Source organism: Trichechus manatus, unplaced genomic scaffold, assembly GCF_000243295.1.
Source record: "Trichechus manatus latirostris isolate Lorelei unplaced genomic scaffold, TriManLat1.0 scaffold00105, whole genome shotgun sequence".
In the NCBI taxonomy this organism is placed as follows: domain Eukaryota; kingdom Metazoa; phylum Chordata; class Mammalia; order Sirenia; family Trichechidae; genus Trichechus; species Trichechus manatus.
The window spans coordinates 4,660,640-4,674,010 of record NW_004444041.1 but is presented as its reverse complement, the minus strand read 5'-3'; the positions used below and the strand labels follow the sequence as shown (position 1 = coordinate 4,674,010).

The 13,371-nt window shown below is 38.5% G+C and overlaps 1 protein-coding gene across 1 annotated transcript; it reads right to left on the bottom strand.

Annotated features, from left to right (window-relative positions):
* Positions 1 to 365: 365 nt before the first annotated feature.
* Positions 366 to 2,216, bottom strand: GK2 (glycerol kinase 2). The gene has a single exon (XM_004383114.2). It carries the CDS (start codon positions 2,214 to 2,216, stop codon positions 555 to 557), a length of 1,662 nt encoding a protein of 553 aa, XP_004383171.1. The 3' UTR covers positions 366 to 554.
* Between the last annotated feature and the right edge of the window lie 11,155 nt (positions 2,217 to 13,371).

The window sequence follows — 13,371 nt, the reverse complement described above, 5'->3', positions numbered from 1 at the left end:
TCACTGTATATAATATTAATAATGTTAAATGTTAACATTAAGTAGTCGATAAATATGTTGTAGTCTGCTTAATATGTAGAAAAAAGGACTTCTGAGGGCTGTTAAAAAAAAAGTTCTTCATTTTAGCAGATTAGTAGTAACCTCTTAAGTATGTGTACAGCACAAAAATAAATCAAACATAAAACAAATTCTGGTCCATAAGTGTTTTAATACATGTGATGAAAGATTCCATGTATAGAACATGAATTATTTCTACATCTGAGAAGGAATAGGGCAGGATGTTATGGCAGTGGAGGAGGTCACCCCCCAAGGTGGTGGCCAAACTTTAACTGTTGATGTTAAAGAAACACACCGTTTGTTTTTATAGTGTTTTCTGCTGTGTTTTCTTTATTTCAGATTATAGATCTACTTAGAGACTTCTCATGCGTCATGCAGCAAGTGGTTTATAAGCAAAATCATAGTCTATGATAGTATCATCACATGGAGAGACAGAATTGCTGGGTTCTTTCCTTATGCTAAAAGGCTTGCATCCTGGGAATCCATGAGTTGGTATTTTATGGGATACCTGAAATGTATCTTGCTCCAATTAACATTATCATGCTACTCACTATAAAAATGCCCAAGGGCAGACTAGAGAAGATACTAGGGTCACCACTTTCAGGAGACTGAGTTGTAACCCAACCCATTGACCTCATCACAGCTCTCTTCCATGTAGCATAACGAATTTCACTTTCTGTGGCCTTGATTTGTGGTTCAAACCGTTCCATCACTATGGCTGACAAATTCTCAGGTTCTAGACTCCAAACGCCCACTCCTTCTGCAGCTCCTGCTGCCATGGCGACTCCTAGTGCAGTAGTTTCAATAATACAGGGCTTTACTATTGGAATGTGCAGAATGTCTGCTTGCAGTTGCATAAGAATCTTGTTGTTAGTCATTTTTCCATCTACCTGCAAATGATTGAATGGAATTCCACAGTCACGAATCATGGCATCCAAAATCTCTCGGGTTTGGAAACAAATAGCTTCTAATGCAGCAAAAGCAATATGACATTTATTGGTGAACTGAGTGAGACCACAGATGATCCCTCTTGCACTGGGCTCCCAGTAAGGGGCATATAACCCTGAAAATGCTGGAATGAAGTAACAGCCGTAAGAAGTACCTACTTCTTTAGCAAGTATTTCGATTTCTTCTGAGGTCTCTAGAATTCCAAGATTGTCTTTTAGCCAGTGAACAGCAGCACCAGCTATAGCAACAGAACCTTCCAATGCATAAATTACCGGCTTGTCTCTGCCGAGTTTGTAAGCCACTGTGGTCAGAAGGCCATGTTCAGAAAATACACAGTGGCGACCTGTATTACATAGTAAGAAACAGCCTGTTCCATACGTGTTTTTGGCTTGTCCTTCCTGGAAGCACATTTGTCCTATTAATGCAGCAGATTGGTCCCCCAAACACCCAGATATTGGCACACCTTCCAAGGATCCAGTTTTCATTTGGCCATAGATCTCAGAAGAACTCCAGACTTTTGGAAGAATTTCCATTGGAATTTCAAAAAACTCACAGAGCTCTTTATCCCATTCCAAAGAATGAATGTTGAAAAGCATTGTCCTACTTGCATTTGTTACATCTGTACAATGGACACCTCCATTTACTCCTCCTGTTAAACTCCAGATAAGCCACGAATCAATTGTACCAAAAAGAGCTCTACCGTCTTCAACAGCCTTTTGAACTTTTCTCACATTGTCAAGTATCCAACGAAGTTTCACTGCACTGAAATAAGTGCTAAGTGGAAGGCCTGTCTTGGACTTGACAAAGTTATTATTTCCTGGTATTTTTTTACTGAGATTCTCAACGGTAGCCTGGGTTCTTAGGTCAAGCCACACCACAGCATTGTAAAGAGGCTCTCCGGTTAACTTGTCCCAGACTATAGTGGTCTCCCTCTGATTGCTGACACCAATAGCTTTTATGTTGGCTATATCAATATTAAGCTTGTCCAGTTTCTCACATGTTTTCTCTATACACTCATATACGGACTGCAGAATTTCCTTGGGGTCTTGTTCCACCCATCCTTCTTTTGGGAACTCTTGTGTTAATTCGACTTGATAATGAGTAACTAGTTCCGCTGTTTTTGAATTGAAAACCAGAAAGCGACTGCAGTCGGTGCCTTGGACCACTGCCCCTACCAACGGTCCCTCAGCTGCTTTCTTCGGGGCTGCCATGAAACCCTTGTGCTCGGCAGCGCTTGGGCGGTTTCCCAGGTGACGGCAGCGTTGGGAGGGGGGAGGGAAGAGGCCAGCAGCGTCAGAAGCGTGAGCCGCATTCGCAGTGGCAGCGGAGGCTGTCCGAGGCAGCGTGAGGCAGCCTTTGCACCGTAGCTGCCGCGCACCTTCTCACTCAGTCCTTCCTGCCCAGGTCTCATCCCAACCACTCAATTATTTAAGAAGACCTTAATTAAAAAAAAAAAAAAATCATGTATTTAGGCATGAAGTTACTGCTTCCGGTGCTCTTCATTCCTTTGTGTGGATCTATATTTCTGATGTAATTTTCTTTCTGCTTGTAAGATTTCCTTTAACATTTCTTATAATGCAGGTCTGCAGGAGATGAATTCTTCCAGCTTTTAGATGTCTGAAAAGTATTTCATCTTAATATTTAAGAATTTTTACTCTGGATATAGAATTCTAGTTGGCAGTTTTTTTTTTTTTTTTTTTTCTAATTTCGGTAGTTTAAAGCTGTTGCTTCACTATTTTATCACATTGTTTCAGATGCAAACTTTGCTGTCATTCTTATTTTAGCATGTCTTTTTTTTTCCTCTGGATGCCTTTAAGGTTTTTCTCTTAATCAATAGTTTTGGTTAGTTTTATCACTTACAACTTTGGTGTAGTTTTCTTTTTTTTTTCTTATTTCCTGTGCTTGGGGTTCATTGAGCTACTTAACATCTATGGTTTTACTGGTTGCATCAAATTTGGAAAACTTGGGGTCATTATTTCCTCAAATATATTTTATTTCTCCTTTTCTCTCTCTCTTTCCCCCTCTGCTCATCTCCCTCAGGAACTCCAAACACATATATTAGGTTTCTTGAAGTTGTCTCCCAGCTCACTAATGCCCTGATTATTATTTTAACTCTCTTTTCTTTCTGTGTTCCATTTTGGATAGTTTCTATTGCTGTGCCTTCAAGTTCACTAATCTTTTTTTCTTCAGCGTCTAATATGCTGCTACGTTCATCCAGTGTATTTTGTCTCTCACACATTGTAGTTTTCAACCCTAGAAGTTCAATTTGGGTTTTTAAAAATCTATTAAACTTTTTGAACATATGGAATACAGTTAGAATGACTGTTTTAATTTTATTTTCTCCTAATTCTAACATCTGTGTCAGTTCTGATTCAGTTTTGATTGGTTGATTTATCTCATTATAGATTGTGTTTCCCTACTTCTTTGCATGTCTGATTCGATGCCAGATGTTGTGAAATTTACCTGGCTGAGTTCCGGATGTTTTGTATTCCTATAAATCTTCTTGAGTTTTATTCTGGAATGTGGTTATTTGGAAACAGTTTGATTCTTTTGGGTCATTTTTTTTTAGATTTGTTAGATGGGATCAGGGCAACACTCAGTCTAGGACTAATTATTCCTCTTTACTGTGATGAGACCCTTCTGTATACTGTACCCAATGCCCCATGAAAAATGAAGTTCTCTAGTCTGGCTGTTGGGAACAGTCACTGTCCCCCGTCTGAGTGAGCACTGGGGATCGTTACTCTAATCTTTTCATGTGGATCTTTCATAGCCTCAGGTAGTTTCCTCACGCATATGAACTGATCACTACTCAGCTGAATACTCGAGGGGGCACCCTCTGAAGACCTTTGGAGTTCTCTGTTTGTGCAGACCTCTCCTTTCTGGTACTGTGTCCTACACATTCTAGCCACCTTGGTTTCTCTAATGCTTAGCTCTTGAGAGAAAATTATGAAGCCAGAGAAGTAAGAGTAACAATCAAACTGAATTTGAATAGTCGAGAATAGAAATCAGAGGATGGCACAAAAAATTTTCTGGCCATATCTTTGTTCAATGTGTAAAATTTTATCAGTGCATTTCTAAGGCAAAAATTTAAAAAGCAACGGTTACCAGTAAGGTAAACTATGGCTAAGTCTGCATGAAATAGATTACTTTAAATTAATTTTTTTTTCTGTCCAAGTACTTAGCAGATTTGACTGGAAACTTTTCTCTTTGCCTCCCCCCTACTCCCGCCAATATATACAAACAATTGTTTCCAATCCTGTTGGTTGTTGAATCTGGGAATACTTTAAGCATTTTGGCTTTAATGTAAGAACATTGCTTATAAAGTCATCAATTCTGTTTATAAAGAACTGTTCTACATATTTAGCCTCACTGATAATAAATTGTAGCCACTAAACAATCAGATAATTAATATCCCAATTTAGATTAGAATGTAAAGTTAACCCAATTGATTTAGCTTTCTTAGAGTAATCACAACCTATTGATGGTTTGTTTTTTTTTTAACTAAAGAACTTACACTAACTCCTCTATTTTTTTTTAAATTTCAACAAAACATTCTTCAATTGGCAGTCTAAAATAGCTTCCCTATATTCTAATTTAAGTACTTCTGAAATAATTGTTGGACTACCTTATTTGTGAAGGTGCTCAACTTTACAAGGAAACTGCTATTAAATTTGTACTTTATTCTGTACAAATGTACGTGATTTAGTGGTGGACATACTATTCAGAATAATCCAAAACTATCATGACATTTTCTTCAAAACATTTTTTTTCGGAATTGCCTTTGTATTATTATTTATTTGCCTTTCAGGCTACTCTTCTAGAGTGCACATATTTCTTAATCTAAAACCTTTAAAATGATGTTCACACTGTAAAGTTTAAGATTTATTCATTCATTTGACAATTTGACAAATATGTTTTGAGATGTTGTTATATACAACCACTACTATAGGCAATAATATAGTGTTCCATAAGACATTCTTCCTGCCCTTATTACAGCCCCTAAGTTAAGAACCTGTTAACTGCCATCGAGTCAGCTCTGACTCATGATGACCTTATGTACAACAGAATGAAACAATGCCTAGTCCAGTATTATCCTCACAATTGCCAGCAAGTTCAAGACCATCGTTGTGACTATAGTCCCCATCCAACTCACTAAGGGCTCCCATAGCCTCATTGGCCCTCTGCTTCACCAAACATAATGTCCTCCTCTAGTAACTGATCATTCCTGATGTGTCCAAAGCAAGCAAGTCGAACAGTGTTATGTTTTGATCCATAAAAGTTTTAACTGGCTAATTTTCTGAAGTAGATCACCAAACCTTCCTTCCTAGTGTGTCTTAGTCTGGAAGCTATGCTGAAATCTGTTCAGCATGGGTGACCACGTTGATATTTGAAATACTGATGGCATAGCTTCCAGCGTTATAGCAACATGCAAGCCACCACAGTACGGCAGACTGACAGACGGGTGATAGAAGTTAATAATAGTCCCAATTACATTTTCTTGTCTATAGTTCTGACATACCTTCGTGTGCATATCCTTTTTTTTTTAAAGAACCAGTCATTTACTTGTTATTTTCTCCCCTGTCAAACCCACCAACTTGTAAGTTTAATGAAGGCAGGGACCTTGGCCATTTTATTCAATCTTATATCTCTAGCACCTAGAATAGTGCCTACACCAAATCAGGAACTCAAGAAGTATTTATTGAATGAATTAATAAGCACCATTGTATACAGTCCTCACTTTATTAGGTGATTATCATAAAGTTAAGAAAATTTTAATTTTACTTTCCGGATGGGACATTGTTTATTAACTTTACAATATAATATAATAAGATAGATGGAAGAATAAGTAGAGGGATGGACAGATGGAAAGATATATGATAAAAACTAGTATAATACAATGTTTACTATAAAATTTATGTGATAGATACAATGGTGTTGGAGGTAAAATTCTTTCAACTTTTCTGTATGTTTGCAAATTTTCATAATAAAATGTTGGAAAAATGAAATATAAAGAAAAAGCTGGTCAAGCTGCACAACAGTTAATAGTGATCTATTTCATACAGGTTTCTTTGTTTGGAAGGACAGTTCAAAGGAATTTAAAAAAACACTTTCAAGTTTACATCAACTGAAAGATTTTGTGGTAGAATAATCTAGTTATAATTGTTCATCTCAAGAAAACCATTAATTGTGAATAATTTTTATTAAGATATTTGCACTTTTATTGTAGGCATTTTCTTTTTCTTTTATAAACCTTGTAAATCTTAGACTCCAGCTTCATGTTTAACTCCTTGGCTTTTAACAAGAAATTTTAGGCATACGAGAATACTACTCTTTTTAATCTCTGAAGAGTGAGAATGAGTTTTGAAAGTTTAGATTTCAGCAAAGTTGGATTATCTTGGTCTTGAATTTGAGAGTGTACAGCCCAATGGTAAGGACATTCAACTATATAGTTTGTGTTTAGGAAACTGGACATTTTTAGACTGTGTCATGACCAATGCATCATCACAGTTGGTAATCTTCAAAACACTGACGCATTTTTCTACACGCTGTTCCCAAATGTGCTGGACCAGCTGTTGAGAGCCATGCCATCCAATCGCCTAGAAGACCTCTTCTTGGACCACGAATCACCTAACATACTATACTTCTTTGTTCTAATGAAGAATAGAAAAATTAAAGCAAGCTATCATGGTTTATTACTCATGTTTTCTCTGTTAGGCATGGGCTGTGGGTGTCACTGCATCCACATGAGGCAGCCTTGGCATTCTAGGTAAGCGCCCATGATGGACAAGCCAGTGAGTTTAATATTCATGGGTCTGAAAGTGATTTTATAACTGTTTGAATCTTGAAATTTTTGAGTGGGTGTGTGTGTGTTCTTTGTCATTTTTCCAGTGAAAATTGCCCTGACACTGATCTCAATGTTAATGTATTCCTGCTTACATTTGACTGTGGACTATGTTACAGCTAATTATCATTACACAGGACGAAAGATTAGAGCCCTGAGTGAGGTGCTTGGGTTTACGAACAAAGGGAAGGCAAATCAGCATCTTGGCTCTAGGCCCAACAATTGTAATCAAACATCTTGAAACTGATGGGATCTTTGCATTAATTTATTTTTTATTTTCCTCCCTTACTTTTTGAATGGGGGTAAGGAAAGGGGGCTAAGGGTTTGAAGGGGCTGAAATTTCCCCTTGAACATGATGTCAATATGTTGGCATGTCTCCTTTTATTAAGATGCTATCCAACTGATAACAAGTCCTGCTGTGTTTTACCAACATAAAAAATTAGACTGGAGACCGAGGAGCGGCAGGTGGCTTTTGGCACCAAGAAATAATCACACTTGATGTGGAAAGTAAAGTAAAAGGAGCCATCTGTTCACTGCAGGAGGACGTGAAAAATCACATTAACATATTGTCACTAACATCATGAAATACACAGTTAATAATAAATTTAGTTATCATGGCAAGTCGTGTTGGATACTTACTCTGAAAATGCAGAATGTGAAAGATGCTCTTTCTTGCCCACCCCCATCTTTTTTTGGAAAGAAAAAAAAATACAGATATTAAACCTCTCCTTGGTGTGTGAGTGTCTGTGTGTGTGTGTGATGGGCTTGGGAGGAGGCGTGTGTTTCATTCTAAAGCCTGGCTGTGGTTTATTGTTGCTGACTAAGTGAGCAAAGCAGCCCCTCACACAGATGAATGACTTCTTTGATTCTGTCTACTTATTATCCACCGTATTACTCTATAGCTTCTTACCTGGATGGAGAAGAAGAGATGTATGAAGAAAAACGTTGTTTTGACAAAGTTTCTTGCACAACACCCAGAACATGTAGACTCCTTTGGGAAAGGGGTGGGAGTGACAGAGCTCTGCCCCAGAGGAGAATCAGAGTCTGCTGCGTTTTCCTGGAATATCTGAGGGGAATCTGAGTCCACTTTTAGTCAGTAAAGTACTACTATGAGGTATTTTCCTAGTGGATTTTGTGTGAGGTGCTTGCACATACTTTATACGACACCAAACTTGTTGAAGGAATATGATGGGAAAGTTTTCTAGCACCTTTTATGCATGTGTGTGTGTGTGTGTGTGTCTGCATGTATTGTTCGCATATGTCAACAAACTAAAGAGGTTGGAGGTTAAACTGATCTTGGAAAAACTGGGGATTTTGTCACTGAGTCATTATTAGAGCCATATTTATGCACACTCTGCTGTAACAGCGTGCTGTTTAGTTTCTTATAGTCATTGCTATTGCTGCCAATTTGTAACTCAAACCCACATTGTTATTATTACTATAAAGGTCTCAGTCTCACTATTCTACAAAATTACAGTTGTCACATAATAGAATCCAAATTAATAACCTGACCAGTAATTAATTATTCCCTGTTTATGGTTGTTGGTCTACATTCAGTCTTTATTGCATATGCTAGAGAGCAGCAATATGTAGATAACATTGAAATATCTGTATGTATTATGAAAAGGACATTGAATAAGAATCAGGATTTCAGTTCCAGCTCTGACTCTCAGTAGCTTTATGATTGTTAGCAAGTTATGCCATGTCTGTGGTCCTTTTCTCAGGGGTAAAATTTAGGTAATCTCTAAAGAAACTTCCCACCTCTAAAACTGAAAGATTAAAAAAAAAAATCTTTCATTTGTCCAATGAAATTTTATTTTTTATTTTAAATTAATGGGAACAAAATAGTGCATAAGAAGCAGTCATTTTGGTAGTGTTTATTCAGAAAACCTGAATGACCCTGAAAGGTAATGCATGAATTAGAGTTGCCAACTTTTATTCATGCAAGGTAGGTAAGTAGGTAGGTAGGTAGACAGACAGACATGCAGATATTGATATAATGAGGCACTAGTGGTTTAGGGGTAGAATTTTCACCTACTGTGAAGGAGACCTAGGTTCAATTCCTGGCCAGTGCACCTCACACACAGCTACCACCTGTCTGTGAGTGGAGGCTTGTGTGTAGCTGATACTGAACAAGTTTCAGTAGTTGCCAGACTAAAATAGACTAGAATGAAAAGCCTGGCAACCTACTTCTGAAAATCAGCCAGTGAAAACCTTGTCCAATCCTCAACTGATCATGGGGATGGTGCACGACTGGGGAGCATTTCATTCCGTTGTGCATGGGGTCACCATGAGTTGGAGGCTGACTCAACAGCAGCAGTATTTACATATATAGAATGAAATAAATTTGCGAAGTGATAACTTACGATTTGAAATGATGAAGTGTTTGCTGTTCCTCCAAATTTATTATTAGAAGTTTTATATTGATAGAGTCACATACATCACACAGAGGTGTAAGTGCTTAACTCATTGTATATTTAGTATTTGAATAAGTATTTACTGAAAATAAATAATTCCAATACTAAGAGATCCACTTATTTACCTATTGTTTTATAAACTGAAAATATACCAAAAAGCAGGCATCAGGAGTGAAAGTATGATAATAATCTAAAAAGGTAGATTTCACTTAGGAAAGCATCATACTGAATGATTCTGAAGTATACTCTGAAGGAAGCTGCAAAAGTTGGGACTATTTTACCACAACGGATAAAAATTAACTCAGACCCTTAGAGGCAGTTGTACAAACTGACAAGTGTTTTTAGAATTGACAGCCCCCATTACCCAGTAGGTATTTCATTCCTGGCATGCGGGCTTCTTTGCAGTTGTTGAGAACTAAGGCAGATGAGCACTCCAGTCAGCCTGAGGGGACAGAAGTAACACACTTCAGAGCACCAGGTGCCCTGACATTCCTTCTTTTCATCAGAAGGGCTAATAGACCCATGGAGGCCTGGAATTCAGTGATATCCTAGAGGGTCTTGCAGGTGGTCATCACTGAAGTGCTTGGTAGACTTCCCGGCGACCCCTGGTTTCACAGAGAGTGTTCAAAGTGTAACTCTCTCACTGTAACAGCTAGGCTTTGACATGAAATAGCATATTAGAGAGACTCTGATAGTTTTGCAGCATGGAAAACATTCAGAGGTTGATGTTGATGAAGAATCCTACTGTTTTTCTTTATTCTTTTTGTTGACTATTTACACACAGCTTCAATAACTCTATCAATACCCTTTGCTCTTCTTCCTGTGAAGTTCTGAGATATACACAATCTCTCCATTTAGCACGGCAATTCTTTTTTAACACCTAATATTCTTTATTCTCTGATTAGAATGAAAGGTACTTGAGGGGAGAAAGTTGTTTTTATGCATTTTATAGTCTCAAGAGTGCCCTCCACATAAAAATAATGTTCTATATTTTTGCTTTTCTCCTCACTCAAGAAAGATTAGGGGGCAGGGCCAAGATGGTGGAGTAGTCAGATGCTTCCGGTGAACACTCTCACAACAAAGACCTGAGTAAACAAGTGATTCGATTATATATGGCAATCTGGAAACCCTGAACATCAAAAGCAGAGTTGAGGAACCGGACTGAGTGGCAAGGGGAGGGAGAGACAGTTTGGAAGCAGCAAGGAGTTGCCAGACCTGACCTTTTGAGAGCCTGAGCCTTTCAGGCCTTATCACCTCTGGGGTGAGTGGTGAGGCAGGCAAGCAGCCGTGCTCAGGATGCGTGTTTTCTGCACCGGGGGAGACCCAGGACCAGAGAATCTACACGGCCACCCAGAACCCCTGAGAAGCAGCCCTCAACGAAATATAAGTACATGCATACAGCCTACCGCACGGATCAAAAACACCCCCCATAGGGAAAAACCTCTCTCCCATTTACGTTCCCACCCCCTGCTCTGCACTGGGTCCCAGACTGGCTTCAGCAATGGCCGAGTCCCCTGGGCCGAAAGTAGGATCCTTCACAAGCCCAGAGCCATTCTCCCTGCCTTGGAGAGTGAACAAATTAACAAACAGGGGAAAAAATAAACTGCTGGCTCCACTAAGCCAGGAACCCAAGGTAGGCACAGCTCTTTTGCCTAGGCATAGGCAAAAGGGATCCACAGACTCTGAGTGCCTTTCCCCCTGCGTAGATGTGTGTGGGCCCATTTCAACCGTGTAGGCCCTCATTACTGCAGTACAATAGGGTATATACTGAAGTTTAACTTCAACTGTTTCAGCTGTGAAGTACCAGGTTAGTGACATTTGACACTAGTCTGCCCATTAAGCAGGGTTTTCACAGGGGCCTGAGGACTGGTGGCTCCACCCATGCCACCTAGCCACCTGCGATAGGGGCCCAAGAATAAGAGGTGCCTCCCAGTCCTCACAGCTAACAGCACTGGGCTCTAGGGAACAGAGACACACCTTCCTCCTGGACAGTATGGGGCAGCCGTCAGCCCCCTGCCTTGTTCAGAGTGTGTCCTTCTGCTGCAGCCAGATGCCTGTGTCTGCACCAATCACCCATGCCTGTCTAGGACTGTAAGTGAGAGCCTGCAACACACACTTGGTGGCTATCTACCTGGGCACAAAGCTGAATCCATATAGGAGGAGTGGGCGAACTCCAGAACTCACATACCTAGTAACAGATCTAACCACTTTGTGACAGGACATTAGAGCTTCAAAACTGCCAGTAATCAAACTAGCTCACACAAGCAGCCTATTTGGACATACCAAAACAAAATGAAGCTAGGACAGTAAACAAACCTAAAATAAATAAATATAATAACTTATTGATGGCTCTGAGACAACAGTCAATATCAAATCACATAAAGAGGCTGTTCATGATGGCTTCATCAAGCTCTCAGAATAAAGAATCTAGAAATTTTCCAGAGGAGGAAAATTTCTTGGAATTACCGGAGGCAGAATACAAAAGATTAATATACAGAACTCTTCAAGAGAATAGGAAGGATATTAAGCAAAACGCAGAACAAGCAATAGAGGAAATTAAAAATGTTAGAGAAGAGCATAATGACAAATTTAACAGTCTGCAATAATCCATAGTGAGACAGCAATCAGAAATCCAGAAGATTAACAATAAAATTTCAGAATTACACAACTCAATAGAAAGTCATAGGAGCAAAATTGAGGCGATGGAAGTCAGAGACAGGGAGAGTGAAGATAAAGCACTTGACACCAAATTATTTGAGGAAAAATCAGATAGAAGGATTTAAAAAAATGAAGAAACCCTAAGAATTATGTGGGATTTTATCAAGAGGAATACCTACGAGTGATTAGAGTATCCGAACAGTGGGGGATAACAGAAAATACAGAGAGAATTGTTGAAGATTTACTGGCAGAAAACTTCCTTGATATCATGAAAGATGAGCAAATATCTATCCAAGATGCTCATCGAACCTCATATAAGGTAGATCCCAAAAGAAAGTCACCAAGACATATCATAACTAAACATGCCAAAACCAAAGATAGAGAATTTTAAGAGCAGCTAGAGATAAATGAAAAGTCATCTACAAAGCAGAGTCAATAAGAATAAGCTTGGACTACTTAGCAGAAACCATGCAGGCAAGAAGGCAATGGAATGACATATATAAAGCCTTGAAGGAAAAAAATTGCCAGCCAAGAATTATATATCCAGCAAAACTGTCTCTCAAATATGATGGTGAAATTAGGGTGGTTCCAGATAAACAGAAGTTTAGGGAATTTGCAAAAACCAAACCAAAATTACAAGAAATACTAAAAGGAGTCCTCTGGTTAGAAAAATCAATAGCATTAGACAACAACCCAAGACAAGAATACAGGACAGAGCAACCAGATATCAACCCAGATAGGGAAGTCACTAAAATAAATCAAAGCTAAAATGCTGAAAATAGGGAAATAGATGTCAATACGTAAAAGATGACAACATTAAAACAAAAAAGAGGGACTTAAAAAATGTAGACATAGATTTTTCATATGGAGAGGAAGTCAAGGTGATATAAAGAAGTAAAAGACTGGTATAAACTTAGAAAAATAGGGGTAAGTATTAAGGTAACCACAAAGGAAACTAACAATCCTACAAGTCAAAATAAAAAAAACAAGAAAAATATAAAGACTCAGCAAACACAAAATCAACAACAATGAAACAGATGAAAAGAAAACACATAAAGAAAAACGAGTCAGCACAGAAAACTAAGTGGAACAAAGAAACTGGCAACAACACACAAAAAAGGACATCAAAATGACAGCACTAAACTCATACCTATCAATAATTATGCTGAATATAAATGGACTAAATGCACCAATAAAGAGAGAGTGGCAGATTGGATAAAAAATCATGATCCATCTATATGCTGCCTACAGGAGACACACCTTAGACTTAAACACACAAACAAACTAAAACTCAAAGGATGGAAAAAAATATATCAAGCAAACAACACTCAAAAAAGAGCAGGAGTGGTAATATTAATCTCTGACAAAATAGACTTTAAAGTAAAATCCACCACAAAGGATAAGGAAGGACACTATATAATGATTAAAGGGTCAATACACCAGGAGTAC

Bases quoted from the DNA above. Each gene is read 5' to 3' on its own strand.
- GK2 (XM_004383114.2), bottom strand. From the start codon at position 2,216: ATGGCAGCCCCGAAGAAAGCAGCTGAGGGACCGTTGGTAGGGGCAGTG.